The 25205-nt window shown below is 49.0% G+C and overlaps 1 protein-coding gene across 1 annotated transcript in view; it reads right to left on the bottom strand.

Annotated features, from left to right (window-relative positions):
* CBL (Cbl proto-oncogene) overlaps positions 1-25205 on the bottom strand; it is a 964911-nt gene that overhangs the window by 162336 nt on the left and 777370 nt on the right. Inside the window, exon 12 of the mRNA XM_069614372.1 lies at positions 14809-14903. Coding sequence (XP_069470473.1) covers positions 14809-14903 — 95 coding nt within the window. The remainder of the gene's footprint in view (positions 1-14808; positions 14904-25205) is intronic.

A 25205-nucleotide genomic window follows, 5' to 3' on the forward strand; every position in this document is an offset into this window, starting at 1 on the left:
GCAATTCATTTAAAAATGTAAATATACTTTAAAAATAGTTTTCAGAATGAAAAGACGTCAGTGGATAATCTTTGGATATGCTTCTTACACAATTCCTGCACCCTGGGGTGACTTCAATCACAAGGCCAGTAATGGCATTTATGCAGATTCTGAGGTTGCAGAAGGGAAAGGTTTAAGGAAGGAAAAAGGTTAAACAGGTTCTCAGTATATGTCAGGACACACCAATCTTCCAATGAAATCTAGACAAGCCTGTTCCAGCAATAAAAGTCTAAAACAGGTTACCACCTATGAGGGACAGCAATATCAAAGTCAATGGGCTAGAAGAGTCTGCAGGGAGCCAGGACATCCAAAGTCAATTTGAAACAGTCTATGTAGCACTTCTTAGATCAAAGTCTTGCACAAAGTTAGAGAGTGTTAGAAAATCACTTAGGTTCACAAGCTGGTAAGCCTTTGAAAGGAGAGCCACTGCAATTCCCAACTGAGATACGCACAGCTAAAAGACAGTGAGGTACGTACCCCAAGTCTAAACAGTACCTTTGGTTTGAAGAAGAGTGGTCCAGCTGGATTCTTTCCTATGTTCCTGAGCCTCAGTCGTGGGGACAAGAGGGGGGACGTTTCGAGGGCTCTTGCGGCAGTGCTTAGTCAACAGCACCATCGTGGATCTCGGATACCAGTTGGGCTTCCTTCACTCCTTGGGTCCTAGACTTTGGTGAGGGGACTCGAGCTCTGGTCGTCCTGATTCTGGAGGGTCCTTAGGAGAATCCTGGAGCTTCTGGCTGGATTTCAGACGTTGCACTCTACTACAGAGTACTCGACCCCGGGCACTCGGTTCTTGCAGCTTCGCAGTACAGCCAGTCAGGGAAGAAGGTCCAGTGGAGTTCGTCTCAGGGTTAGTTGGAAAGAGTCGTCCCTTCCAGAGCATCTCTGTAGAATTGAAAAAAGCTTCAGCACAGCAGCAGGGCTCCACGGGGCAATTCAAAGGTCCAGGAGGATGCAGCAAGCTTGCTCATGGTTTCTTCGTTGGGTATTTCTCCCAGTTGTCGACTCTGCCTCTAGTCCCAAAACCCTCACCTTTTAAGCAGGTTTCTGCCATTAATGCACAGCCTAGGCTGCCAATCACAAAGTGGGGTGGCTGTCCTAAAAGGACAGCCAGCCAGCCAGCCAGCCAGCCAGGACTGGTTGCATTCAGGCACTCCTAGTGACAAAGACAAGGGTAGTTTCGGGAACCTCCCTTGCATCCTGCCTTTCCAGACACACTAGAGCCAGAGGCAGGCTTCAGGGCTGAAGCCTGCCAAAGGCAGAATGAACCAAGGGCTCAAACCTGTTTCAACACACACAGTAAAACCCAAAACCGAGCTCCCAAACAGAAAATGGAGAAAAAAAGAAGACCAGGGCCATTTTGACAAAATGGGCACCCATGGTTGCTGTACTGCAGTTGAGGATTCAGCCTGCGGTAGAAAGGCACAATCGTAGGAAGATTAAACCACTGCCGCCACCAGCCATTTAAAGCAGTGAAGGTAACAAAAATGTTAAATGAGAATGTAGGATAGGGGCTACTAGCTAACTTCCCAGCAGTGTGCTGGACCTACAAAGATAGGTAAAGTCAATTTCACTTTACTAGTCTTGAGAACTAGTCTTGAGAACTCTAGTTCACCCAAGAAAAGGTATTTAAACCTTGTGAGAAATCTGAAAGTGCTGTGTGTCACCATACAAAAAGCAGATGCCTATGGAGTTTGTCAGACTCCAAAAACAGTGAAAAACACAAAATCCAAATCAGGGAAAAACATGAGAGCATGAGAAAAAGGTCACTCACTCCAGGGTTAAAATTAAAAAGTCCTAAATCCAGCGAAAGTCCTAAAGAAAGGTGGGAGGAATTTAGCACCAAAAATGAAAATTCTCCCACCTTAGAGACCCCCAAAATTCATTTCCTGGCAAAAAGAGGCATGGAATCGCAATTTCCATGTTGAGGGGTCAGGTACAGAGCAGGGAAGCCTACACCGATAGGAGGAACGCTTTCACTCCCAACCAACACACCCACATACTATGGTTACACAAGTCTCGGTTAGGACAGTTTTTCTGAAGTCCAACTAAGGGCTTAGTAAATCCATTCAACTGAGGCAGTAGAAGACTCCACTCTTAGTATAAGGCTGTAGCACCTGAGTTCAGGCTAGCATAAGCAGAGCAGCCAGGCTTATTTTAGGAGGGAAAGAGGGCTGTAGAATCAGTACAAATGAAATTGTAATACAAATGGTCCAAAGAAACACTGAAACACTATCTATTGAACAAATAAATGGTTTATTTAAATACAAGTAGGTCCAGATAAATCTTGGGGGAAATGAGTACTAAAACATAATATAAAAACAAAATAATAAAAACACAACACTATACTTGAAGGTACACAGACCAAAGCATATAAACCTTATTTGGAATACATAACAGGAGTTATAGGGGAGTCGAAATCAATAGTTACTTTTAGATTACTTCAAGTAATCCCAGGGTAGTAGACCCAATCAGTTGTACCGTGACGCTCTGCAAGAAACAGTCAGTCAGCAGTAGCAGCCGGCTGCAGTACCCAGAAGCGCCACAAAGAACAGACTGCCGTCAACCAGCATCAACGGATAAGGTAGAACATTTCCCATAGATATTATACAAACACCACAGATATTATACAAACATAGGCCTCTCTTCCACTATACAGTCCTCAATTCTAGCTGTGTTGCACTGTACCCAAATTGTTTTGGGAAACTTAGTGCCCTCACCGACTATACAGGGTTCTCAAATCCAGGGGTATCCCCCATATTAAATTGTGAAGCCTACTGCACTGAAACCTAGGCCCCTCTGCTTATTATATTATGAAACCTACTGTATTGTGAATCCTAGGCCTCTCTCCTACTATATAGGACTCTCAAACCAAGGTGTGGTTTTCTCCCGTACCCAACTGTATTGTGAAGCCTTGGCCTCTCCCACACTATACAGGACTCAATGATAGCTGTGTTCTCTCATACCCAAATTGTTTTGTGAAATCTAGGCCCCTTACCGACTACACAGGGTTCTCAAATCCAGGTGTATCCCCATTTTATAGTGTGAAGCCTACTGCACTGTGAAACCTAGGCCTTCCTATGCCCATTATATTGGGATACCTAGTGTATTGTGAAACCTAGGCCTCTCCCACTATACAGGATTCTCAAACCTAGGTGTATTTTCTCCCTACCCAAACTGTATTGTGAAACCTAGGCCTCTCTCCCCACTATACAGGACTCTCAAACCTAGGTGCGTTTTCTCCCATACCCAAACTGTTTTGGGAAACCTAGTCCCCTCACGTACTATACAGGGTTCTCAAATCTTGCCCTACCAAGGGCCATACACCAGACAGACACCATACCACACACTGGTCAAAGCAGAGCAGCACGCTGGTGCACCAGTAGGCCCGAGATCCACTGCAGCCGATCTCTACCACCGCCAACATACAGCCCTCTACCCCAACACTGCACTCCCTCAACTTGCAACCCCCACACCTCACCTCGCCCCCTCCTCCTCGCCAGACCACCACACCACACCCTGACCCGCTATCCCCCACATAGATTCCGCTCTGCGCAATTAAGATCAGCAAGATGGAGCTAGGGAGCAGAGAACATTGTTCCCTGGAACATACTGGACGGCTCAGCATGCCACATAAAACACCCATCACGCACCACCCCCACCACCAACCACTCACCCAAACCATGTGCTCACATCGTACCCAAACAACAGCAGCTCCAATGCGCAGTTCCACAGCCTTAGTGCAGCAAGAGCATCTCTGGGCAAAACCCCGAACTCCACAGGCCCCCACCTCCCCCCCACCCACAGGACCGTCCAAAGGTCAAGGAAAGGCAGAGACCAAAGGCACCTTATGCCCCTGCTTATATCACCCATCCTCCAAACCAGCTGGCAAACACTGCCACCACACTATAGGACCCACACATCCCCACTTGCACCCAACAAAGTCCTAGCCCTATTCCCCTCTCCTCCCTTTCCCTCCTATCCCACTCCCGTTGTTCCATCTGCTCCCCACTCCACCACCACTACCACCCCACCCCATACCACCACAACACCACCTTCCTCATAGCTCAGCCTCCCGCCATCCCCTATAACCCTACTCATCCAGCACCCACAAAGGCAACCCACCAAATATCCTGCACCCTCATCAACGCCAGGTCAGTTTCTAAAAATAAATTCCACATTTCTGACCTCATCACAGTTAGCTAATTTTCTGTATCTGATGTCTGACCTTGGGCTCCCTCAGCTGATGTAGAACCTGCTCGTCAACTAGGAAACATTCTGGACTTTGTATGTGCCCCTAGGCTGTCTACTACGGTATCTTCGCCTAGTACGGTAGTGTGGTCTGTTCACTTCTTGGTGTCTTTCTATTCTCCAAGAGGTGTCAAATTCACCCCCTCTGAAACAAGCTACGCTTAAGCAAAGCTGGCACAAGGTGTCTAATTCGGAGTTAATCACATCCCTTCAATCACGGTGCGTTAAGTTCGCTCCTTGCTCCCTGGATACACTAGATGTTTCTTTGACAGCAGCTGCTAATCTGTTGGCCCCTCTTAGGCTTTGTAAACCTGAAAGCTGCATCCCTGAGCCATGGTTCTCTGATACACTTAGGGCGGGAAAACTACTTTGCAGACAAGCAGAGAGGAAGTGGCATGCTAGCTACTCGATCAAAGACAAATCTGCCTTTCACCACTCTGGCAGTTTACCAGAAAGCAATTATTAAAAAAAAAAAAGAATGTTTTAGTCATAAGGTGCAAGGCGGGTCCTATTTGAACTAGTTCAATCCCTATCCACCCCAACTAAAGCAGGCCCTCATGTCCCGCCGTCGCAGGACCTCTGACTCGCTCTCTTTCATACCAAAATTATGTCCATTTGTGAACATATTGCTAGTGGGGTGGGTCAGCTGGCCGCTGAGGTTGTCCCTAGTTCGATCTGGTGCACTTTTCCCACTTTTTCTGACCAAGATATACTCGAAATCAGCTTCCCCCGCAGATGCCATACCTCTGGCCCCTTTGAAGGAAATCTCAGCCAATTTGATTTCCATATTACTGCAGCAGTCAACGCTTCGTTCTCTGAGTGGGGTCATCCCGAACACTCGCAAGCATGCCCTGGTCATCCCACTGTTAAAAAAACCCTCTCTGGACCCCAAGATGCTTGTTAATTTTTTCGGCCTCTCTCTTTTCTGCCTTTCTTGATGAAGTTATTGGAGTCTTTGGTCTCCTCTCTTCCGTCTACTTTTCTGGAGTCTTCTGGGTTCTTCAACTCCTTTCAATCTGGTTTCTGGCCTGGAACGGGGACAGGCCCAGTCCTTAACTCTGTGCTGGATGGCCTGGCCCGCATGGTGGATCAGGATGGTGTCCGAGTAGTTTTGTTGTTAGACCTTTCTGCTGCTTTCAACACGGTTGACCATCTCACCCTGCTCTCCCGCCTTTCTTCGGCTGGGTTGTCTGGTCTTGTTCTTGGATGGTTCACGGCCTTCCTGGCCGATCGTTCCCAGTCAGTCTCCCTTCTTCCTTTATGCTCTAAATCTGTATTGCTCCTGTGTGGAGACCGAGGGATACGCCCTTTCTCCTATTCCGTTTAATATCTATATTAGGCATCTTCTGCTCTCATTTTGTCCCATGGGTTTCGATCCTATTCCTATGACACACAGATTCTCGTCCTAGTTGTTGGTACCGCCTCTACTCTCTCCTTCTGTACCACAGACTTTTGGCCTACGTCCCTTGGTACTTTCCCCCTGCCATCTTCGTTCGTGAAGAACTTGGAGGTAACAATCACTTCATCAATTTCTATGGCTGAGCAGGTTGCGCCGGTCTGTAAAACTGCCCATTTTAAGCTGTGTGTTCTCCTGAAAGTTCTTTTTTAAACCAGTCAAGTGTCAGGCCCCTCTGGTGGCCGCGCTTGTCTTGAGCTCGGTGGATTATTGTAATTCACTATCTGGCCCAGCCTTGTTTTCTTATCAATCAGCTTCAGTTACTTAAGAATGCCACGGCCAGGTCCATTCTTCAACCTCCGTTTGGAGCTCATGTGTCTCTTTTGTTAAGACCGCTCCATTGGCTTCCTACTGAGAAACAAATTATTTTCAAATCCAGGTGTATCGTCCACTGTGCCTACTATGGTTTGGGGGCTGGTACCTTCAGACAAAATGTTTGCACTACGTCCCTGCTCAGTGTCTCTGCTCTCAGTCTGCCCTTCAAGCTCCGGTCCCTCGTATTATACTGTTCCATGTGCGCGGTGATGTTTTCTCGGTGGTGGCCGCAAAGTCTTGGGACGTTCTTCCATTTGTTCTTTGCTGGACAGTAGACCATCTTGCCTTCCGCCGTTTGCTAAAAACCTTTCTATTTTAAACTCTCTTGATAAACTACTGTTGTCCGTTGATTCTAGCACCATGATGCCCGTGTGCGAACGTGCGCTTAATAAGTTCCATTAACTTAACGGCTTGGTCGACACACTACCTTTAAAGCCACATGCATCACCTACCGCGCCGTCCACAACACCGGACCTTAATTCCTTTCAGACAAAATCGTTCCATACCAGCCCTGAAGGAATCTCAGATCTCGCACAGCATTTCAGCTAGTATGCCCACCTCAATTCCTCCAAGCTGGTCGGATCCTCCTCCTCCGTCCAAGCGCCAATCATCTGGAACTCCCTACCGGTACACATTTACAACACTAAAAACCACCTGAAATTCAGAAAGGCACGAAAATCCTGGCTCTTACCATAATATCCTACTGAATTCTCCCCCCTAGAATCCACACTGCCGAACCCTACATCCCTTAAACCAATTACAACACAGAGGCCGGCAGCATTCGCAGTGGCTCACCTGAAATACTGCCAGCCCATGCAGAACAACATTCCTTACTTTACGAATACACCAGGGAAGCCAGCAGCTTTTGCTGTGGCACACCGCAATAAACTCACCCGCCCTCAATGCCCAGACCCATGCACCTGAGAGACCTCGAATAATGAGACCATGTTGTCCACACTGGACAAAGATAGCTCCAGCCGAACAAATTCGAAGTCTACGGTACGTATACCTCACACCACCTCTGTGGACACAGGCAGCAGGCATGGCCAAACATCCATGCACCATAGAATGCAGCTATGGCAATGCTCATCCAGTCTAGCAGCGCATATAGCCGTCCACACAAACACCTGATGTACTTCAACAACTCTGCCACTAGCATACAACGACTACCAACAAAAAGAAATTCGGTATCGCTGGCCACACATCGACTATCTCAACAGCACTATCGCAAACCACCAACAGTGCCCACCCACGTGCCTAACCTTTTTTTGGGCTGCTTACTCGAGCCCAGCCAGCCACCTAAATTCTAGTCCGGCGAAAAAGCACACAAGCAACTCTTAATCTAAAACTCTTAGAACTTCCAACACATTGACTACAGTCACGGAGGGCGTTCCAACCACAAAGCGCATTGAGGCCATAAAAATGGGGAAGAACACGATATAAATATCCAAATACAATGCCATATCAACTGGATAATATGTTTTTCTGATCTAGTGAATCAGTTACTAGGAACAGTTTAAACCTATAAGTATGATTCAGGATAACAGTTATTCTAGGGGAGTTGGACCTTGGGGTGTAATATTCAATTACAGTTGCTTTTAAATTCAGACTGAGGGAAGCAATAACTCACTTGTTTTACGATATCAGAGTTAATTATACTCAAGTAAAACCGATACACTTTTTACAGGAGCTACAAGCAACTTAAAGGCAGATGTAAACAGAAGACTTTTTGTGTCCGTCTAAAACAGACCAGGGAAAGCAAAACCCAATGTTACACGTTATTCTAGATAGGTAAAACCTAATGCAGACTTATTCTGGACAGGCCAACAGCAAGTCAAGGGAACCAAGACCCAGTTGGGGAACACTCCTACATATTTCCTAACAGGGATAGTGAAGTGAAACCAACAGCATTAGTTTTGGCAAAGAGGCACAACAAATTCACAGGTGGGTAAGATAACCTACTTTGTTAGTATGGCGAAACAGTTTAAGGAGAAAAAGATTTGACATATACTTTTCAGAATGGCAAAATATTTCTAAGGTAAGTAACTTTTTTTTAACTGTTCACTCTCAGAGTTACAGTTACCAACCAACTCTTTCACACGCAAGTAACTTTTAAACACTTATTCTCTTTTCTAGGCTTATGGCCCAATCCTTTAAAAGTATATTCCTTGTTCTTGGAGCATTAGTGTTCTCAGTGGCAGAAGGGGGGGGGGTCACTAGGGTCTAGTGTCCAACAGGCAGTGTCAGGATAGGTTCTTAAGTAGCAAAAGTCAGAGTTACTAAGGAAGACTGTTCAAACAGTTGAGTATTTTACTTTGAAGTCAGATGAGGGTCCAGGGGCTTAACAGAAGACACCTTAGGAGGATTCCAGCAGTGGGCCTGGGTGAACTGAACGAGAGGACTCCCAATCACAGAAAACACCTGAAAACTACACAGGAATCACAAGAGACTTAAGGTAAGTAAATACCCAAGCCAGCACAGTAACACAGCACAGAAGATGTTGCAGCAGGAGGACTTCAGGATCTGCAGCCAAAAACCTGGTCAGTGGATTCCTTGTCGTGGTGACTGAAAACAGGACTGTGAAGGGATGTTGCAGCAGGGATCAACGGGGAAGGCTCTAGGCAAGGTATTCCTCCAAGCTGGATGCGGCTCTGGATTTGGCGACTTTCAGGAGCACAGAAGACAGAATATCGCTGGTCGGATTTTCATTGTTTGAAAGGTCCGGCACTCCGGTGAGAGGACATTTCAGACTTGATTCGTGTCTCTGACAATCCAGCAGGAGGCCCACGAAGTTTCAGCTAGATTCGGAATTCGGAAGATCATGCACAGCACATTGGCTCATGGTCCCATGGTATTGGGATTTTGCAGCCCCACATGGTCGCAGCACAGAGCGGGGTGGCTCAAAATGCAGGTCCTCTAGTCTAGCGGGTCTCACCAGGATCTGGGTCAGGGTTGTCGCTTGAGTCCCTAGGTCGATTCGAAGGAATGGCTACAGCAGGCTCTGGTTACCATGATGGCTCTCTGGTAGCTGGAAATCGTCTCAGCCGCTTTTCCTTCATCATACTCTTCGGTTTTGGTTCCAGTGGTCGACTTGTCTTCAGCTTCTAGGTTTGGATTATTCAACAGGAACTACAAGACATCTTCTGCATTGTCTCCCGGAATTTTACAACAAGGGGCAGTCTGGTTGTCCAATCAGGGCAGCCAGCCCCACACTGGGATTGGTCCACATTCAGGCAAGGAGGAAGACAAAAGGGTTGTGGAGTTTTGGACTCCTCCCTTGCTTCCTGCCTTTTACAGACAGACTGGAGCCCGGGCGGGGAGTTCAGGGGACTACCGCCAAGGATTAAAAAAAATTAAAATAAATAACCACACAAAGGAATTTCCTCCCCTGGATGTCAGGGGAAGGAAGGACAAGGAACACTAAAATGGCGAAAAAACAAGACAGGGCCATTTTGGTAAAATGAGCACCCTTGGGTGCCTTTACTGCAGCTGTGAACACAGGCCACGGTAAAGGTGCACCGTATTAGTAAAAGGTATCACTGCCACCAGCCATTACAGTTAAGCTTGTTCCTGTAACAGAATTGTTACAGTTTTAGTGTGAAAGGGGCTGTTCGTTAAGAATCGGTGCAGTCACACTGTGAGAGACTAAACAACACTTATCTGATGATGATAGGTCATTTAGAACGCGCTCATTGCCCAGAGGTTTCTAAGTGTGGAACCGGGGATAGTCATTTAATTAACATCAATTTTAAATAAGCGTTCTTTAAAAAAGGCAATTCATGTAACAATGTTAAAGGTATTTGTACCGCGCACTGTCACCAACGGAATTGGTCCCCAGGCGCTCTGGCGGATATGCAAACGATAAGGGGGGATGGGTTAGTAAGGTGAAGGAGTAGGATAGTGAGGAGTGGTGTTCTGTTGGCAGCTTCAACTCGGTAGAGACCGGGTGCTGAGCTTTGGTGCGGGTATTGGATCAGTGTCAGTCCACGTGCGCTGTTGCTCCGGCTTATGTGTTGTTGCAGTGTTGTGAAGTGCGTGCGGCTTGTGGTGTGAGAGATGGTTGTGCGAGTTTTTGAGTTAGATAAGTATGCAGAGTTTGAGGTTATATTGGTTAGTGGGTTACCTGACCTTTTGCACGCTAACATTCACAGTATTGTCTAAGTGTGGCACTTGTAGGCCTTTACAATCCTATCTAGATGCGGCGCAGGCCAATATTCAGAATTCTATCTTGGTGTGGGCATGCTAACATTCACAGCCTTATCTAGATGCGGTGCAGGCTGGTGTTCACAGTTCTGGGTGTGGCACATGCTAACATTCAAGTTTCATGTAGGTGCGGGCATGCTATCCTTCAGTCAAGATCCTATCTAGATGCGACGCAGGCTAATGTTCACAATTCTATCTAAGTGTGGACATGCTAATATTTACAATTCTATCTAGATGCGACGCAGGCTAATATTCACAATTCTATCTAAGTGTGGGCAGGCTAATGTTCACAATTCTATCTAAGTGTGGACATGCTAATATTTACAATTCTATCTAGATGCGACGCAGGCTAATGTTCATAATTCTATCTAAGTGTGGACATGCTAATATTATGGCACTTTGTTATATGGAGGCAAGGTAGAGTGGCAGGGGTTTTCTGGAGTAGAGGGATTGCTCTACTCCCCAACCATGCCACACTCACAGTTTTTGTTGGTGTCTGTTAGCTGCTGGCTTCCCTGGCGTCCCCTGCGGACACCTGCAGACATATCTTGGAGCCGCCAATGTCGGAGCCGGCCTTGGGGCTCTTAGCCGCGGGGGCTGCATGGGCAGGGGGCTGCACGGGCAGGGGGCTGCCCTGCGGTGTCCTTGATGAGGGTGTGGTGCGCCAATCAAGGCCTGGGGGCGCTGAGGGTGGCGGGTAGAGGGAGGTTCAGGAAGCGGGTTGGGAAAGGGACCACGCGCCGAGTGCGCTCACCGTGCTTTAGGCACAGGTGAAAAAAGATTTGCGAGGCCACCAGATGGGGGGGGTCAGGGGGCACCTACCTGGTCAGCAGTCCAGATGAGGATTCAGGAAGAGGGTGCGGGGAGGGAAAGGGGAGAAAGGGGCCTGCTTTAAGGCTCGGGGTGCCACTGGATGGGCAAAAGAAACGCAATCAAGGCGCTTTCTGGGCACACGCACTCACTGGGATCCAGGGATGGCAAATGGAGCCGGTGGGTGCTGCGAGTCACTATAACTAAAACTTTAAAATTACTTTTCAGAATCAGAGCAAGTAAGTGCATAATCTTTGGATATGCTTCTTACACAATTTCCAGACCCTCTGGTGACTTTAATCAGACAGTAATGGCATTTATAGCTCACTAGTTATACTTTGCAGATTCTGAGGTCGCAGAAAGGAAAAGGTTAAACAAGTTCTCAGTAAATGTGACGACACTTCAATCTTCCAATGAAATCTAGACAAGCCTTTCCCAGCAGTAACAGTCTGAAACAAGTTACCACCTAGGAGGAACAAACAATATCAAAGACAATGGGCTAGAAGAGTTTTCAGGGAGCCAGGACAACCAAAGTCAATTTGAAACAGTCTGTGGAGCTGAGGAACCTCTTAAAATCAAAGTCTTGCACAAAGTTAGAGAGTGTTAGAAAATCACTTGTAGGTGTTAACCCTGTGAAAAACAGTTGTTATCAACTCTAACAGTAAGCCACTGAAATTCCCAACTGAGAAAAGCACTGCTAAAAGACAACGAGGTAAGTACCCCAAGTTTAAACAGTACCTGGGATGCTGGTCCAAAATCCCTTCAGCTATCCCTCTGCAAATACCTCCCCCCTCAAGCTCTTTGCTCCTCTACCTCTAACTCCCTCAGGGTCATTGGTTTTTCAAAGAAACAAGCTGGGGGTAGATCTCCGTCTTCGGCTGGGGCCTCCCTCTGGAACAGCCTCCCTGCCACTCTAAAACTTGAGGAGAACCACCTACGGTTCCGGAAGCACCTCAAGAACTTCCGCTTTTCTTCTGCTTTTGCTCCCCCTCTCCCCTGCTGATCAGTTCTCTTGGCACTGTGCACCTGGCCACCCTCTGTCCTCCGGGCCGAGGTACCTGCTCACCCTGCCACCCTCCCACACAACCCCCACCCCCTTTTTCTTCCTGCACTTAAATCAGACCTACCCTGTCTGCTGCCTTAAACCTAGCACTTGCCAATTGCTGGCTGCACTACCACTGTTTGTTGCCTTTATTATTTATTATTAATCTGTTTCTCCTTTGTTTCGCACTTTCCACTTCTCCCCCCCTTCCATGCACTTTTCCCCTCCCCCTGTCCCCTGTCCCATGCACTTGCACGTTCTCAATGTCACTGGGCCTTGCAAGATCGTTTTTTGTTCTCCCCTGTTCCCCTCCCTTCCCTTATCGCGCTCTGAAACATTTGTGGTTTGAGGAAGAGTGGTCCAGCTGGATTCTGTCTTGCTACAGCGGTGCAGACGTTGTGTTCCTGAACCTCAGTAGTGGGGACAAAAGGGAGGACGTCTGGAGGGCTGTTGCAGCAATACTTGGCAGTCGTCGGCAGCTACTGTCTCTTTTCGGTTCAGCAACACGTCGCGGTTTCAGCAATTAGTAAACAGCACCGTTGCGGATCTCGGATACCAGTTTATCTTCATTCACTCCTTGGATCCTTCACTCTGGTGAGGGGACTCAGGCTCTGGTCATCCTGCTTCTGGAGCTTCTAGCCGGATTTCAGACGTTGCACTAGACTACGAATTTCTCGACCACTGGCACTCGGCTCTTGCAGCAATGAAGTAGTACAGTCAGTCGGGGAAGATCGTCCAGTGGACTTAGTCTCAGGGTTAGTTGGTCCCACTAACCCAAGGGGAGATGTCGTCCCTTCCAGAGCTTCTCTGTCGAATTGAAAAAGGAGTTTCAGCACAGCAGCAGGGCTTCACTGGGCAATTCAAAGGTCCAGTAGGATGCAGCAAGCTTAGTTCAGTTTCTTCGTCGGGTATTTCGCCCAGTGGTCAACTCTGCCTCTAGTCCCAATCCCATACCTTTTAAGCAGGTTTCTCCAATTCATGCACAGCGTAGGCTGTCAATCACACAGCAGGGTGGCTGTCCTAAAAGGACATCCAGCCAGCTAATTAGGACTGGTTACATTCAGACAGTCCTAGAGACAAAGGATATGGGAGTTTCAGGACCCTCCCTCATATCCTTTCTTTCTCGACACACTGGAGCCAGAGACGGGCTTCAGGGATGAAGCCCAAAAAAGGCAAAATTAATAAAGGGCTCAAATCTGCCTCGACGCACAGAGTAAAAGCCAAGAAAGACCCCACAAACAGAAATTGGCGAAAAAAGAATTCAGGGTCCATTTTGACAAAATGGTCACCCATGGGTTATGTACTGCAGCTGAGGGTTCAGCCTGTGGTAGAAAAGCACAATGGTAGGAACAATTAAACCACTGCTACCAGCCATTTAAAGTATGGAGGGTAACAAAAAAGCAACATGAGAATGTAGGATAAGGGGCTACTAGTTACTCCACATAACATGGTGTGTGCTGGACCTACAAAGAGAAAAGTAAAGTCAATTTCACTTTACTGTTGTTGGGAACAGTAGTTCACACAAGAAAAGGTATTAAACCTTATGAGAAATTGAAAGGATTTCTCTGACACTTCACTGAAGGTGCTGTGCGTCACCAAACGAAAAGTAGATGCATATGTGTTTGTCAGACTCCAAAAACAGTATAACCATATAATCCAAATCAGGTCCGGAGAGTTGAGAAAACTGTCTCACTCATTCCTCATAAAAAAGTCCTAAAGTCCAGCAAAAGAGCTGGGGGTCTCTAAATTTGAAGGGAATTAGCACATAAATTAGCATTCTCCCTAACAGTGTCCCTTCTGGATCCAAATATCTCAAGTGTCTTCCACAAATCACCTCAAATCTACATCAGTTCCTCCCAAAGTGCAGGCACCAACACAAAACAGCAGATTTATCTTCAATTTCCTTCAATCCATACTGACTAAACCCACCAGCCAGATCACACAGCACCAATAGACCATGCAAGCAGTGGTGCCCACGATAAATCCCAATACCTTAAAAGGATACTGATCGGATGTAAGGAGCGGGATGGTAGGGCACTAGGAAGTGGTCAATGGGTTCCATAAGGAACACAAGATTTATTTTGTACTGAATCCTTCAAGAGGTCAAGCAGAAAATGCATACGGTGTGCTTCTATAAGTAGAAAACCCTAAATTGGATCAGGCAATGTAGCACCAAATGTCGTAAATGCTGTGGCTGCTAGCTTAGTACAGCAAAACTGGGAAAAACAGGCCCATTATTTTCTGCCTCAGCGAGTCCCTCTCCCACCTCCCAATGCTAAGAGGTCTCAGTAGTCATAATGGGTTGGGCACAGATGAACAGAACCTCAAGGAACAGATTTGGGTTCCGATACAGCTTGGCAAACCACCATGAAACATTGTAAAATGTATATCAACGAGGCAGTGCTGCTGATAAATAGGCAAGAACAGCCTTCTTGCCCCACAATCAAATTCTTGGCAGGTCTTGCATACGTTCAAATTGTACAACGACTGTCAACCCAAAAGCACAGCAGGTTTACTAGACCACAAATTTATTTTACCCAATATCAACACATTTGTGAACACCCACTTTTGCAGGTTAGCCCCCACCTATGTTAGTTCATCGTTAAGCGAAACCCTATTCCCTGCCAACAGCCCCTTGTTTCATTTTCAACATACAGTTGCCATTTATGATAAGCATCACAAATTAAAGTACCTGGAAGCCAGAGCATATAAGGCGTTGGCGGAGGATGAAGGTTTGACTTTGGGGTGCTCCATTTCAGAACCCAAGGAAGGTCCACTGCTCACGCTCTGCAGGAAGAGATAGCAACATTACAATAGGACATGGCATGTTGAATGGGCAATGGCTAGCAAATCCTGGACCGAGAAGGAACATTTCACATTGCGGCCCTGTGGAAAGCTCCAACAGTAGCACAGAAAAGCAGCTAGACGAATTGAACATGTTTTTTTTATAAGTGTTTCATGCAGAACAATTGATCAGTGCTAAATGTGGCAGATTGCATGACAAGTATCTACTTGAAATGCAACAAGGCATAAAATAAGCAATGCCGCAAAGCAATTTGCTTTGCAATTCTGCACCTTTGCAAATTAAAATGACACTTGTGTAGCAAAGCTAGTTATTTAAGTTACCCTATTCATTGAAAGCACGTCTCACTACATTTCTCTCAGGTTCCTCCCCACCCTCTTCTCTGTTCACTGCTAGTACAAGGGGCCTAATGGAGGGAGAGAGAGTGCAGCAGTAATCATCTCCACGCAAGTGCCAAAGGCCGGCTTGAGAGCGATAGGCAAGGTTTTTCTCTTTCAAATCATTACGAACCAGGAGTAATCTTGGTGAACCTTTTATCAAGCAAACTATATTCCGTCTGTCTGGTAAAGACAAGTTTGTGGTAAATATTTTTTTACAGCCATGCAATTCCATTCCGAAAGGTGTAAGTTGTTACATAATGCATATTTACAGTATTGCTACTGTAAAACACTGAAGGTCTATGCTTTACAGTAAAGGGCAGGTTAGTGTATCTAAAGCTCATAGGGTAAACTAGATTTCATTTTATTGGAGAAGACGCATCACATTGACGAGTGAACACTTTTGAAAATGTACATTATCACTCAGCCAAATGCTTTTGATGGTAAACCTAGTTCTGTGGCATGCTGGGTGGCATACATCTGTGCAACTTGTGCTCAACCATGAGCTGATCCCATGCTCCTTGACATTCTGTCATATCAACCTGTTGTGTTATACCAGCTACCCTGAAAGTGAGATGACCTCACACTACAAAATATACCTGGTATGCGCAGTTCTCTACCTGCTACACCTTCCGCTCTTCACAATCTTTCTTTCCTCTTACATATGAATACACAAAGCTAACAAGATCTTTACGCAAAGTAATGATCAATAGTTCCATCCAGTCTGGTTTGTTTATTTTGTATAGCGCTCCTGACCCAGGGGTATATGGGCGCTTAAACATCAGGTTACAGGCAATAGTGAGGAACATTTGTACATTTGTATGGTTACAATACAGCAGTTAGTGCATAGATAGTAACGAGCAGACATAGTAAAGGATACGTTCATACATTAGGCATATATCCATAGTTGGTTATTTATTGAGTAGCCAGGTGATGACCTTAGTTCTGAAAGGTTGGAAGGTGGGGGTGGATTTAATATTTAGTGGAATAGTATTCCACAGTTGTGAGGCTAGAACTGGGAAGCTGGATCCACCGGCTCTTTTTTTTTTTTTAAACTTTGGTTTTTATTGGCATTTTGTAAGACAAAGAACAATATTGCTTAAACCCCAAATCCCCCCTTTACTTAACCCCCCCCCGCTACCCCCCTCCCCCATGTCCAATTCGAGCATAACAGCAGTAAAGAGACCAAACATTCATAACATTTCCTCAGTCTTTGAAGAAATGCGACATGTGACCAACTCTGTAGCTGGCCTGGGGCCGACGTCGCCCCGGTTCGTGGGATCCCCCCCATGGATGTGGTCCTTCTCAATGATGATCATGCCCCTAACATCCGGGGGCACGATCCTAGAACTAATGGACGTCCCATCCCCATGTCTGCTGGACCCCATACCAGTCAGCGAGGAATGAGCATGAGTCATGGTTCACCAAGGCAGTCAGTTTGTCCATCAAGAACATGTTCTTGAGTTTTTTCAATCAATTCTCCTTAGGAGGTGTTTCCGGGCTCTTCCACCTCTGGGCCAGGGCCACTCTGCCCGCTCTCAACATGGTTTCCCACATCCTTGGGTACCTGTGCAGATCAGCCTCCTCCGGGGGGTAGGCCCAGCAGCATGGTCAGCGGGTTGAGGGGTAGCGGATCTTCTGTTACCTCCGCTATCCAATCTCTGACGGATTCCCAGTAGGTCTGCACTTTCGGGCATAGCCACCACATGTGACCTCTAGTCCCTACCTGGCCACAGCCCCTCGGGCATTCTGGTGACACCCCTGTGAACATTTTCGAGAGTTTTGCCGGATCTCTGTGCCACCCCTGCAGGATTTTGAAGTTGTGTTCCATGTCCGAGGTGAAGAGATTGCCATGAAACGATATCCTAAAAATGCGGGCCCAGGCATCCTCTGATATCTCCTCCCCCGCTAGACCATTCCAAAACTCACAGAAGCCTCTCCTAGCCTGAAGGTTATGGGTGTTTAGAATTCCGTATGTACAGGAAACCGCACCCTTTCTGGAGGTTGCTAAGTCCAGGAGTTTCTCGAATGGAGAGTTGTCTCCGCAGGTTTGATTCCCACGCTGGGTCGTTGAGAATGCCCTTAAGACAAAGGTATTCGAAGATGGAGAGGGTCCCGCCTCCCAGCCCATCCCTGAGGTCCTCATAACTCAGGAATTCACCCTCCCTAAATAGTTGGCCCGCCCATTCCAGGCCCTCATCAGACCAACGCTGGGATTGTCTAAACCCTCTGTTGCCCAGATTCAGGGGGGGCCCCCACAAAGAAGTCATAGGGGACGGCCAAGAGGAAAGGTGGGCCGTTCGGGGACACTCCTTCCAGATCTCCCAAAGAACACCCAGGGTCGGGTGGGCCAGAACTTGTTTCGGAATTGACTTGCGAGGGGCCCACAGGAGATCTCAGACTTTGAGTGGGTGGACGTCCATGTCCTCAAAATATGACCAATATGTCCGCAGGCCTTCCTTCATGTGTTTTAGGAGGACCCGTAGTTGTGCTGCATGGTAATACAACTGGAAGTCTGGGAGACCGAATCCCCCCTCCTCCCTTGGAAGTGTCAGGGTGGCTCTTCTGACCCTTGGGGTTTTCCCCTGCCAGATGAAGTCTCGGACCCCCTTATGCAGGTCTATGAAGGTTTGAGCGGGTACTCTGGTAGGGAGGGCTGTGAAGAGGTATAGGAGCCGGGGCAGTATATTCATTTTGACTGCCGTCATCCAGCCATACCATGAGAGAATCATTTTTCCCCATCTCCTCAGGTCAGAAGTGATCTCGGACAGTATGGGCTCGTAGTTGGAGGTTCCCAGATCTGATAGGTCCCTAGTAAGGAGGACGCCCAGATATTTTATGTTGCTCTTGCCCACAGCTATCCCATGAAACCTGGTCAAGGGGTCCAGTACCGGGTCCACCAGGCGCATCGGAAGGAGAACGGACTTAGTTGTGTTAATTTTTAGGCCTGAAAAACAACCAACGAAGCTAACCAGGGACAGAAGGGAAGGGACCGAAGAAACCGGGTCCACCAGGTAGGCCAGGATGTCATCGGCAAACAGGGAGAGCTTGAATTCCACCTCTCCCCTTCCGATAACCCTGATGTCCGGGTGGGATCTAACCGCTATGGCCAAAGCCTCCATTGTGAGGATATATAGCAGGGGGGAGAGGGGGCAGCCCTGTCCAGTCCCTCGGGTAAGAAAGGATTCTGACAGCAATCCGTTCACCTGGACCCTTGCGGTGGGGGCTCTATAGAGGGCGGCCACCCAACTCAGGATGTGTGTCCCGAAGCCCATTCGCTGGAGGAGGAGGGTCATGTATCTCCACTCTACTCTGTCGAAAGCTTTTTCCGAGTCCAGAGACAGGATGCATGCATCAAGATTTGAGTTTTGTGCGAAATGTATCAGGTCTATTGTTTTGCGGATATTGTCTGACCCTTGTCTGCCCCTAATGAAGCCCACCTGGTCCCCGTGGACTAGCTTCTGCATTATCCCCTCCATCCGCCTACCCACCACCTTGGCCAAGATCTTGACATCGATGTTGAGCAATGATATGGGCCGGTAGGATGAACATTCCCTCGGGTCTTTTCCTTCCTTGGGTAGGACCACCATGATGGCTCCCATCATGGAGTCGGGGAGGGTGCCCCCTTCCAAAACCCGAGTTGAAAACCTTTGCTAGGTAGGGAGACAGGGAGGAGCGAAACCTCTTATAAAAATAGACCGAAAAGCCGTCTTCCCCCGGGGAGGTCCCTACCTTCATCCCGATGATCACCTTCTCCACCTCTTCCTCGGTCACCCGACCTTCCAGCCCCTCTGCCATCTCCCGGGGAAGGGATGGTATCTGTATGGAGTCGAGAAACTTCTCAATCTGTGCGTCGCCACCGTCATATTCCGGGGCGTATAACGACTCGTAGTACTGGCGTAAAGCTTCACTTATGTGGGGGGAGTCATAGCCTAGTGTTCCCCTGTTGTCCCTCACCTCTTTCACCATCCTGCTTCTCTGAACCTCCCTCAATTTCCAGGCCAGGATCCTATCCGCTTTGTCCCCCTTCTCGTAGTATTTCTGTCTAACCATTTGTAGGCTCCTCTCTGTTTTATGGCGAAGCAGATCTTTTAATTGGAGTCTGTAGTCCTCCAGGGTGGCCACGTTGTCTCGATCTAGGGTGTGTACCGGGGAGCCCCCCGGTTGAAGGCGCGCTATTTTTTTCCCTCAAAGTCCCCTCCTGGTTCTCCCTTTCCCTCTTCTGACGCGAACCCATTTTAAGGAGTACTCCTCTTAGGGTCGCCTTGAAGGCATCCCAGAGGATGTGCGTGCCCACCTCCCCGTTATCGTTGAGCTCAAAAAAACTCTGCAATGGCATCCTCATCTCTCAGTAAGGCGTCATTACATCTCCAGCGTCCCCTCCGTTCTCTACACCAGTCCCCTGCCAAGGTGACTGACCAAGTCGTGGTCCGTCCAGGGCACGGGGTCTATCCTGTAACCCGCTACGTGTGGGCGGAGCACCTCATCCGCAAGAATATAGTCCATCCTGGAGAAGGCTTTGTGGGTGGAGGAATAGTATGAGAAAGAGGGAGTCCCCGTTCGGGGGGTGGGCATTGTGTCCACCAGGCCCTCGTTCACCCTCTGAAAACAACGTGACATAGCGTCTCTTGCAGGTCTGGGGTTTGAAGCTCCCACCCTCTGTCTATCTCTGGATGGGTCGAGGACCATATTAAAATCACCTCCCACCACCAATGGGCCCTGGACAAAAGTCTTCAGCCTTTCCCCCACTCCCTCCCAGAATTGGGCCTGGCCCTCGTTTGGAGCGTATACTACTGCCAAGGTTATGGGCGCGCCCTGTAGGGAGCCCCGCACCAAGAGATAGCTGCCTTCGGGGTCCCCGAGGATGGCGTCTCTCGAATCCCAACCCCTTAGCGATCAGAATTGCAACCCCTCTTTTGTTCCCTTTGTGGGATGCACAAAAAATTCTTGTTACCACCCCCACGCATCCTGGGCTCCCCCCCCCCCCTCGCCCAGTGAGTCTCCTGCACGAAGAGTAGGTCTAGCTTGGCCCTCCTAAACTCTCTGCTGATTAGAGACCTTTTCGTAGGGGTGTTCAGGCCCCGCACATTCAGGGTTCCCACCCCTAGGGCTGGTCGGTCGTCAGCCATGATCGCTATCACCTTCCCCCTTGGTCCCTGTATTCTGTGTTGCCTTGTTTGAACATTTTTGAAACCTTTTCCCAATTTACCCCCAAAAAATCCCCCCCCCCCCCCCCCGAGACCCCCAACTTATGAACTAACCCCCACCCCCCTCCCCGGCGTCCAGCCCTGTAATCCCTCCATTCCTGGGTTCTTGGCTGGACCACCAGCCGGTTCCCTACGGCTAGGCGTCAATAAAAAAGCATGCTACCGTGAGCCCCTCCCCCCATCCCGCCCCCCCCCCCGAACTCCCCGGCTTGGGCATTGCTTGAGGTGGAACTAGAAGTGTCTTCCCCTCCAGATTGTCTGGGCCCGAGTTATGCATGTACCGAGCTGTACCCCCCGCCCCGTCGGCGACCGTCCCCCGGGCCCGGGATGATATTTCTCACAGCGCCCATGTTTGTGACCCCCCCACGATGCCCCCTTATACTTGCAGTTTAAAGGGGTGCAGCGAGCGAGGCGTCCCCAGAGTCTTCCAGTTGTCTGTCCCCAATGGTCATCGTGGGGTCGCTGGTGTCACCCCACTGAATCGGCTCGATCATCCTCCATCGGTGTCGGTGGTGTGTTCAATTTCTTGAACTTCCTAGCGCCGGTTTTCCTCCTTCTGGAGTTAGACTGGCCGGGGGTGCCCCTGCTGAGCGCTTCCGGGCCTACCGGCCCCCTCCTGGGGGCGGGTTCACCCACGTAGTCCTGGATGGTACCCTTGATTTCCTATTCCGTTACCACAGTTGTGCGTTGGCCTAAGTATTCAAAAGACAGGGAGAAAGGATATCCCCATCTGTAATCAACGCCCTTCTCTTTCGGTTGTTGTGTCAGGGGGCGGCACATTCTTCGTTTGGCAAGGGTGTAAGCTGATCTTGAAAAATAGAGATTTGGGCACCGTTGTAAGTTATCGTCCCCGCCTTCCTCGCAGCCTCCTGAACTTTGGCTTTTTCGGTGTAATAGTGAAAACAGGCCAGAACCGATCTGGGGCTCCCCGACCTCCCCCCAACCCTGTGCACCCGGTCAAACGTGAGTTCCGCTGTCATTCCCTCTGCGAACAGGAGAGTGACAATGTCTCTCACCACACGGGTCAGCTCCCTCTCCGTTTCGCCCTCCGTTTCCGGGATCCCAAAGAACCTAAGATTGTTCCGTCTCTCCCTATTTTCATAGTCGTCCATTAACCTGGCTCTCTTCATCCCTCTTTTCCAGCGCCGGGAGCCGTGTGCCGAATTGGACTTCCAGAGACGTAGAGGACGATGGATAGTTTTCCACTTGTAAGACCCTGTCGACTCTTTGGTCCAATTTCTCGAACTTCTGGGCAATATCCGATCTCATTTCTCTAATCTCCTGGAGGATGGCGGCGAAACCTCTTTCCATCGTCATTGCGGGCTGGCCAGCGGGTTCAGGGTGGGCCATGGTTCCAGAGAGAGTAGGGACCTCAGTAGTGAACTCTGTTTGTTGGAAGCAAAACGTTTGTAGGGTCCTCTTTCAGCTCATAGGGTGTTACTGGTCCCCTGTTGCGGGGTCTGCCGTGGTCCGGGGGGTACCCGGGGGGAGAGCCGCGTCGCCCCGGGGCCAGACAGGTTCACGTTTCACCAGATGGGTTTGTAGATGGTGAATTATCCCATGTTGGGGGTGGGGCAGCCCACCAGGCGGGCACTCGCCCCGCCAACCTAGGACAGGGGCCTCTCACCTGGGTAGCGGGCCCCCTGCTGGTTCAGGGTAGGCCGTGGGCCCGATGAAGTTGAGAACACCAAAGGCGCTCTTCAGTTCGCGAGGGCGGGAGCCCGTGGGGTTTTCCTTCTGTCCGTGAGGGCGTGCTGACCACCAGCTGCGTGGTCTGTTGTGGCCTAACGGGCCCTTGAGGGTGTGTTGCGCTGTCCCGGGGTCATGTTGTGGCGCGTTTCTCAGGTGGGGGGTGCAGGAGCGAGGTTTGACCCCTTTGGGGGGGGTGGAATGGCCCCTCAGGCGGGCACACGCCTCGCCGTTGCAGGCGGGGCCTCTCACTTAGGCCGCCGAGTCGCTGTCGTCTCCCGTGGTTAACCGTCGTCTGGCGGGTCCTCGTGGCGGGGCCCAGCCCCGGGCCTCCCCCCACCGTGCCCACGGCCGCGGGGGACCTCGTTGTTGGCTCTCCGGCCGGAGGTCGCTGTCGTGAGTCTGGGTGGGACCCGGGCTGGGGCAGCTGCTGGGGGCCTCCTCTCTTGGGCCTCCTTCGGCATGGTCTTCCCGGGCCAACGCGCTGCGGTGCCCGGAGCAGGGCCAGAAAGATGCCCGTTTCCTCCGTCCGTGGGGCGCTACCCCTCCGACACTCGCTTTCCACCACCGGGGCCGGGGGTGTCCCGGATCTTCACCTCGACCTTATCGTTGCGGAGGGATCCTTCACATCCAGCACCGTCACGCGTGGCGCATGACTCGTTGCGCGCCGTCACCCCAGATCTCCGGTTCCACTCAGAGTTGGATGTCCGTTCCTTTGAGCGGGGGCGTCACCGGAGGGTTCACAAGCTTCTGCCACCCGGTGTGCTTGCTCGGGTCTCCGAGGGGGGGGGGGGCTCAATAACCTGAAAAGGCCCGGCCTCGGCGGGAACTCCACAGTGAGGCAGCCATTGCCTGTGCGCCCCCTGGTGGCCTCCCCACCGGCTCTTTTAAGGGAGTATTTGGGCACCGTCAGTTGTAGTGTATTGGAGGATCTGGTGGTTCTAGTATTCTATCTTAAGGTGAATTTATTAGTTAAATATGGCGGGGCTAAGTAGTTGAGGGCTTTGTAGGTGAGGCAGATGGTTTTTATGTCTACTTTTTGTTGGATGGAGAGCCATTTGCATGAAATTCTTGTGGGAAAGATATGTTCTCTTCTAGGAATATTGAGGGCGGCACGGAGTGGATTGTTTTGTAGGACTTGCAATTTATTGATTACCGTTTTATTGGCACCTACATAAAGGCTGTTACAGTAATCCAGTTTGGATTGTATAAGTGCTCTGGCTAAAGTGAGGCAGTTGTTAGGGGAGATCAATGGCCTGCAGGCCCTAATTAGTTTACCAGTATAAGCAGTGGCTGAGGCTGTCATTAATTTGTTTGGCGAGGTTGGTATTCGTGTCCAGATGGAAACCAAGAGTTTTTACAGTCTTGGCGATGGGAATGATGTTACCGTCGTTGGTGAAGCTAGTGTAACTAGGGCTGAGATTCCGGATGGTATTAGGTGAGCCGACAAGGAGCAGTTCGGTCTGGTCATCATTCAGGCAGAGGCCATGTATGGCCATCCAAGCCTGAATGATGGAGAAGACTTCACTGATCCGGTTGGCGTCCGAGATGTAATTGCCGGACAAAGTGAGGAGTATCTGGGTGTCATCTGAGTAGTTAGTGTAGGTGACACCCAGATAGTCCAACTTGTCGAATAGGGGCTTTGTAAATATATTATATAAAGTGGGTGAGACACAAGATCCTTGTGGGACACCGCAGGTAATGGGAATAGGGTCGGCCGCTGCTAGGGTTGAGAAGACCCGCATGGTCCTGTTGTCAAGGAAGGATTGGATCCATGTGACTGCAGAGTGGGAGAAGTGTGCTGCCGATGACAGGTGGTTGCATAATATTTTGTGGTCAACCAGGACAAAGGCAGCGGAGAGGTCAAGGAGAAGAAGGATGGCAGCCCTATCTTTATCTTTGAGTTCGTCTATCTGGCTCTTGAGATCAACAAGGGCCGTTTCCGTCCCATGTTGAGGACGAAAGCCAGACTGGCGAGTTCCTTGTAGTTGGTTTGTCTCAAGGTAATCCTGATTTCGTAGATAGGCCACTCTGTCAAGAATTTTTAGTAAGAATGGGACAGTGGTAATGGGTCTATAATTCGTGGGTATATCTGGGTCGAGAGTTTTTTTTAACAATGGTAGGACCCAGGATTGTTTCAGATTACTGGGGACCGTGTTATTGGAGAATGACAGGTTTATTAATTTGGTAATGAAGGGGGAAAGATCCCTGGCTGCATCTTTTATGATCTGTGCGGGGCAACTGTCCTCCTTGCAGTTCTAGGGTTTCAGGGATGCTATAATTTTTCGTAGTACAGGTATCGTTACATTTTTGAAGGTGAAGCCTGCGTTAGTGGCGGTAGGTGAAGGAGTGGTGGATCTGGAAGTAGGACCATGAGTGCGTTGTTGTTTGTTTTCAATTTTAGTTTGGAGCCCTGAGATTTTGTTAGCAAGGGCATTCTGGATCCCTCTGCACCATGGTTTATCCTTAGTACAGGTGTCTGCTGGAGGAGTGGGGTTTTCTAATTCCTTTAGGATGTTGAAGAGCTCTTTAGTACTAGAACCTGCCTGAGAGATCCTGGAATTAAGAGATGCTTTCTTAGCACGTGTAATCTCATTTTTGTAGAAGGTGGAGATATTGGTGAGATTAGTTCTGTTGTCTACTGAAGGCACTGATTTCCATAGTGATTCAAGTTTGCTTTGTGTTTACATCTACAGATCTATCGCAGAAGCATACACTGCGGTTAACATGCAGAGCTCCTTTGCTCCGTGATTATGATTGCATGATGTAGTAACACCTGTGCGAGAGAGGTGGGCAAAATGTTTTTAGAGCCTTTTAATCATATTTGTATCCATTCATTTAGCTAACCTTTTACATTTTACAGACACGGGCCCCGGACTCGCAAAGTCTTCTCACCCAATCGCATAGTCTAGTGGATTTTTGAATGGTAGGTAACATTTGCAGGAGTTGTTTGGAACTATTATTTAACAGTTGCTATTTTTGCCGGGAATATCAAAAGTTTCACTGTGCATGG

The sequence above is a fragment of the Ambystoma mexicanum genome, chromosome 9, assembly GCF_040938575.1.
Source record: "Ambystoma mexicanum isolate Mex_15411 chromosome 9, UKY_AmexF1_1, whole genome shotgun sequence".
Classification (NCBI taxonomy): Eukaryota; Metazoa; Chordata; class Amphibia; order Caudata; family Ambystomatidae; genus Ambystoma; species Ambystoma mexicanum.